Source organism: Nannospalax galili, unplaced genomic scaffold (genome assembly GCF_000622305.1).
Source record: "Nannospalax galili isolate Female #2095 unplaced genomic scaffold, S.galili_v1.0 scaffold318, whole genome shotgun sequence".
NCBI classification, from domain to species: Eukaryota; Metazoa; Chordata; class Mammalia; order Rodentia; family Spalacidae; genus Nannospalax; species Nannospalax galili.
The window spans coordinates 4,245,443-4,251,442 of record NW_008341889.1 but is presented as its reverse complement, the minus strand read 5'-3'; the positions used below and the strand labels follow the sequence as shown (position 1 = coordinate 4,251,442).

The 6,000-nt window shown below is 41.7% G+C and overlaps 1 protein-coding gene across 2 annotated transcripts in view; it reads left to right on the top strand.

Moving 5' to 3' along the window:
- The first annotated feature begins 1,296 nt into the window (after window positions 1-1,296).
- Window positions 1,297-6,000, top strand: part of Txk (TXK tyrosine kinase) — a 58,992-nt gene continuing 54,288 nt past the window's right edge. Inside the window, exons 1-4 of one of the 2 annotated variants that reach the window (XM_008837715.3) lie at window positions 1,297-1,370; window positions 2,387-2,489; window positions 3,257-3,462; window positions 5,261-5,326. In XM_008837715.3, the coding sequence (XP_008835937.1) occupies window positions 1,297-1,370; window positions 2,387-2,489; window positions 3,257-3,462; window positions 5,261-5,326 (449 nt within the window). The remainder of the gene's footprint in view (window positions 1,371-2,386; window positions 2,490-3,256; window positions 3,463-5,260; window positions 5,327-6,000) is intronic. The other variant, XM_017799251.2, reaches the window with a different exon arrangement.

The following is a 6,000-nucleotide window of genomic DNA, read 5'->3' as shown; positions in this document are numbered from 1 at the left end:
CCTCTATTTGGCACAGCACTGGCTGCCACAGCAAGTCCACCAGCCCCTATTCTGCAGATGAGGCTTCCAAAGTAGACACTGGTCAAGCCAAAAGGTCCAATATTGACCCCAGCTGCTTTAATGAGGGCACAATCATGTTGTCCCTGAGGGTCACCTCATTGTCATGCAAGATGAGGGCCCAGACGATGCAGCGACCTTGAAGACAGGCAAGCTTGGAGACAGTTGCTAGTCACTAGATGAAATGAGGATCTCACCCCAATGCCACCTTTGCTTTGTGGGAAGAATGCAGCAGCTTGGCGGAAGGAAGCTAAGGAAAAGCAAGACAATTCTTAATCGTGAATCTAATATTTATGTGATCCAAACTGTCTATCATGGACCTACTGCTATCTGGTTCAATGAACTATGAAATTGGGCCTGTAGATAATATCTTTCATGGTATATATGGAAGAGGTCAAGAAAACTCCATGATTAGGAGACATATTCAGCTACTACCTGATCTTTATGCTTCCCCCTAAACCCCCACCAGTGGGTTTATAGTAGGTTTCCTACCAGCTAAGGAGGCCTCATTTCCAGATAGGTCTGCCTATCTGTACCAATGGGAAATAAACAGTTATTGTATAAGAGTCTCATTCAGAGGTAGACTGAAAATTAATGTTGAAAGTCCTTTTGAGACTTCAGGCAGCCATCAGTTAGGAAGGAAAGAAGGTAGACTGAGGCATTGGTTTGCATTGACTGATGGGCAGTGGCAAACAAGGTGGCTTATTAATTGGGAACTTGAAAAAACTATGACTGGCAAATTGGAGATCTAACTTAAATGAAGGTTATATTTCATGATAGAAGTTTAAGCATAACTTCGCTTCACCAGATCTCTGGAGTAAAGTTGAGAGTCTATTTTAAAAGCATTCTAAAACTTTTGATTCTTTAAAAAATTTAAAACTCCTATGGATGGATTTCCTTGGAGAACATTGTTTCTGGAATCCTATTCTTCTGAAGCTGGTGTTAGTGGCGACAGAGTTAAAATAGAGTATACTGATCATTTGTTGCTTACAGACTGAGGAAATGTGCAAACCAGGCCAGAGAGAGGAGCCTGAGAAGGGAAACCACACTGGCCAGGGTGCCAGGAACTCCTTTTTGGTTGCTTTAGTGACAGTTTTTTTTCTGTCTTCCACTAGTGAGGGAGGGCACCGTCAAGATGTTCCCATACTTCTGATCAGTCCTGTTTCCCTGATCTTTTGGAATGGCACCACCAGCATCTTCTGTACAGTGTCATGGACTTGCGGCTCCCTAACAGAGAGAATGATGTGTTTTTCAGACAGCACCTTCCAGTCCGTTTTCTGTTGCTGCTGCTGCTGCTGCTCAGTACAGAAGCGGTAAGTCTGCTCCAAGGGCACCTTCTTGGAAATGAATGAATTCAGCATCTTTACTGTCTGTTCAGTCTTCTTGTCCATCCATGTCTCTTGCTTTCTTGGGAAGCCTCCTATCTGGTCCCTGCTGAATGCCCATTTACTTAAGGGCCCAAGACAAGGAGGCGCTGAGCCTTCGTCCCTGCTCCCAGATGCAGTCTCCCTTTCTGTGTGTTCCCACAGCATGTGATTTAGTTTTTCCTTAATTCTTTGTTTGTTTTTTGTATATATATCTCAGTATACTGATCATTTACTGCCTATATATGTTCTACTCTAATTTTTTCCTCTTATGCAAAATAATCCTGTCTTAATTATCTGAGTATCTCTCTAAAACTATCCATAGGTCTTACCCCTTGGTTTCCAGTGTGAGAGTCTATGAGACTTAAACCAAGGCACTATGTCAATATGGTAACAGTTAGCATTTAATGGGCACTATGCTAAGAGGTTTATGTTTATCCATGCACATAGCTCTCAAAGCCTCCCATGGTGCTTTCCTTTGTAATTCCCACTTTACAGATGAGAATAACTGAGGCCCAGAGAGGTTGCATTGCTTGCCCAAGGCCACACTGTGAAATGGTGGAGCTGGGGATGCATTCTAGTGTTCTTCACACACCTTGTCTATATAAAACAGGTGATGCCTGTGATGGTAAGCACTCTGAACTCTGCCTGAGGTAGTTAGTGCTGTGTTGGACTGTAGTTTTATGCCGCTAATATAAGCACCACACCATGTTTGGGCATATGACATGTTCTTAAGACTTTATTTCATAACAACTCTGAATACTGTGAGCCTCTGATTTCTGAATAAAGAAAACTAAGTTCTCTGAGCTGGTAATTTGCTCAGGGAGTAAGAAGTAGGTAGACTTAAAAACATTTCCTTGAAAGACACCCAGGTGGCTTTATCTCTGGTCTGGATGAATCTAGGGGATTTATGAATACCCTTGTTATGAAACATCACTTGTAATATGATTGCTTTTCAACATCAGACAGGTGAGAACACAAATAAGCCTGAGAAAAGATGAAGAGTTTTCAGAAAAACACACTGGAAGTCCCAGGCCCTGGTTTGGCAAACTGAAAACCAAGAAGACGGTGAGTACCATTTTCACAGGGAGTCCCCACTCTCCGGGAGGTGCTGTTGTTGCCAGACCCAGAAACTTGTCTCATGTTTAGTGTTCAGTAAGTACTCAATAAATGTTCTAGAAGAAAGCGAGAAAAACAGACCCAGTTAACATAGCCTACTCAGCTAAATTTAAAGATAGAGCTTGAAAGAAGACATCGAATAGGGGAAAAGTACTGGAGATGAGGGTTAAATTCCAGTTGAGTATTGAGCATCTTGGGAAGTGAGGTGAAGTCCAACAAAGTTGCAGCACAAGATAAGGAAAGGGGACGTTTCTCAGAAGAGAAGAACTCTTAAAATCAAGTGAAACTATTGCAGAATAAGACATCTTTTAAGAATTGTGACATGTCTGGGCCTGATGGTTGATGCCTTTACTCCCAGCACTTGGGAGGCAGAGGCAGATAGATCTTTGTGAGATGGAGGCCAGCCTGGTCTCCACAGAACCAGGCCAGCTGGGGTTATAGGGAGAGCCTGTCTCAAAAACAAACAAACAAAAAAGAATCGTAACCTGCAAAAATCCAATTTGATGCTGGCAGGAGAACTTGTGATTTCAAAAATTCACAAAACAATGAGCTGTTGCTGGAGTTCCAAAGCTGCAACATAGCCTCTATTTTCTGCCCTTGTGGAGGCTTCTGTCTTGCTGGTACTGGATGGGGAGAAGGGAGGGGAAGCTAACGTGCTATGTCCTGCTCTTTCCTGCTACAAATGACTAAAACAATAGAACTCTTGGTTTTTACAGTCCAACAGGAGTTGCGTGCAACCCTCAAAACGCAAGCCACTGCCTCCCCTTCCGCCCTCAGAGTTTGCTGAAGAGAAGATCCGGGTCAAGGCTCTTTATGATTTCCTGCCTTGGGAGCCCTGTAATTTAGCACTAAAGAGAGCAGAGGAATACCTGATATTAGAGAGGTGTGATCCTCACTGGTGGAAGGCCAGAGACCGTCTGGGGTAAGATGATGGCTGAGTCTTTATCTGATCCCTTCTCTTCCATCCTCTAAAGAAGCCCCCGTGTGCTGGCTATTTTCTCCCATGTTTATAATTCTTCCCTCTACATGGAATATAAGTCATCTCCACATCCCCACCTGTAAGACAGAGCATTAGAGCACAGTGATTTCAGGCAGAACCCCAGAAACAGACATACCTGGCTTTACCGCTCCTGCCTCTTGCTCCTGGGCTTCCTTGGGAGGTCCCTTACCTGAGCTTTTATTTGTGAAACAGGAATGATAAGGGCTTAGCTGGAAAGTGCTTGTGGCATGTGGGCATGACTGGCATTCAGATCCCCAGAAGACACATAAAAACCAGGTGTACCTGGTGGTCCACCTGCAATCCCAGGGCTCAGGAGGCAGAGACAGGGAATCCTACAGCAAGCTGGCTAGATAGACTAGCAGAAATGGGGAAGTCTGGGTTCAAGGAGAGACCCTGTCTCAATGTATAAGGTGGTGAGTGATTGATGATGACACCAGAAATCAACTTTGGGCTTCCACATACATGCATGCATAGGGACTTTCACACACATGTGCACCCACAAATGCAAACACACATACACACAGATCACACACATACACGTGTAAAAACAGAAATAATAATAATTTCTACCATATATGTTCTTACTCAGCTTGTACTTTTTAAAAAAATCTGGCACCCATCCCTCCTTCCTTTCCCCCCTCCCCCTCTCCCTCCCTCCCTGCCTCCCCGCTCCTTCTCTCCCCACCTTCTGTTGTTTTAAGACAGGGTCTTAAGGTTTAGCATAGGCTGGCTTTGAACTCAGCATCTTCCTGCCTCGAGGCTGCTGAGATTACAGGCATGTAACACCACACCCAACTGTACTTTCTTTAGTTTTGAATTTGTTGTATTCAAAATTGCTTTTATCAAGTTCTAAGGTAACAGCAGAACGTTTCTTGTTCATTTTCCTATTTCTATAATCACTAGTTTGGAGGTAAATATTTTAGTCATTGCTGGATTAAACTGGAAAGGAAAAAAGGCCCTGGGATTCAACTAGGTTTCATCATATTAGTTGCAACAGGGTATTGATGCCTGACTGCAGTCCTGGGTTGAAAAGCATTCTGAGGAATATTTAGGCTCCCTTGGAGTCAGCACTGCATGCACTCCTGATCTTGCCAAAATTGGGGGATTATCAGTCTCTAAGTATTATGATCACCTTGATTGCAAACTTCTCTCCTTAACTGTTTTTCCTGAATTAGTTTCTCAATAGTTCTGAGTTTAGGCTCAACACGTATTAGAGGTTGTTTGATGGAAAAAGAGGCGTTGGTAGGCTAAAGATTGTGTAACTGGTCTCATGTACAGATGGACACTTGTAATTCCCAGATTTTGAAATAAGCACTTGCTTTTTGATTTCATAGTTAAGTGTATAGAATTTATAAAATGCTGCCAAATTTCTTCTTTGCCATTACTCCAAAATGGCCTCTTTCCCCAAATAACACCATTGTGCACTCAGTGATCATTTTGAATGAGCTTATGCACACATATGGAAATATGAGGTATTGTTTCTGGATTTAATGTACGTGAAACTTATCATACTTTGTGCATTGCTCTACAACGTGCCCTCATCTCTCCTTAATACGTCTTGGAGGTCTTTTTGTAATTTCAAATGGTAGTGAAAGGACAAGCAAAAAAGCCCCCTGCACCCTACTGACAGGTGTGTAAACGGGTGTAGTCTATGCTGAGTATAACTTCTCTATCTACAGAAGGATGCACATCTTGAGTTTTGTTTTGTCTTTTGTTATAGGAATGAAGGCTTAATCCCAAGCAACTATGTGACTGAAAACAAATTCACCAATATAGAAATATATGAGTAAGTCTCCTTCCAAGTCTGTACTGTGGTTAAGCTTTGAAAATCAGGGACCTGCTGGAAACTTCAAAATATAGTTTTCAGTCTGTGAAAGGGAGGGAAAGTAGCACAGCTGACAGCTTAGCAATAAAGAGACCCTGGTTCTTAGCGACAGTTGGCTCTGAAACTTCTTTTTCTCAAGCTTACTTTTGTCTTGTTTGGTCACTTTATTAAAAACAAAATAAAACAGTAGCACACTTATTTTACTACATGTCTAAATGGAAAATTTGCTTTTCAAAATGACGCTAGATTTAATTAGTGATAAACTGGATGTACTTTACAGGTCAATTATTATTACATTTTGACCTTGATACATTTTAGAAATAGCTGAAGATAACAGATAGGCTACTGTTGTAGTTTGAAAGAACCTTAAGTGCATTCATCAAATTTCTGTTTTAAAATCTCTAAATCTCCCTTTTCAAAAGTACAATTATAGATTTGGAAAAGGGAGTTCTTAGTAATCACTTTGTAGACCCTCATTCCTCAGATGAAAAAGTATGGTTGATTAGTCTATAGGTAAAAGTGTCTGAGCTGAGACTAGTCCTACTTTATCTGTATATTTTTAATTGAATTTTTATGCATTTCATACAAAACATCTTAATCATCTTAATAATCTTTATACCTTCTCCCCCATCTGC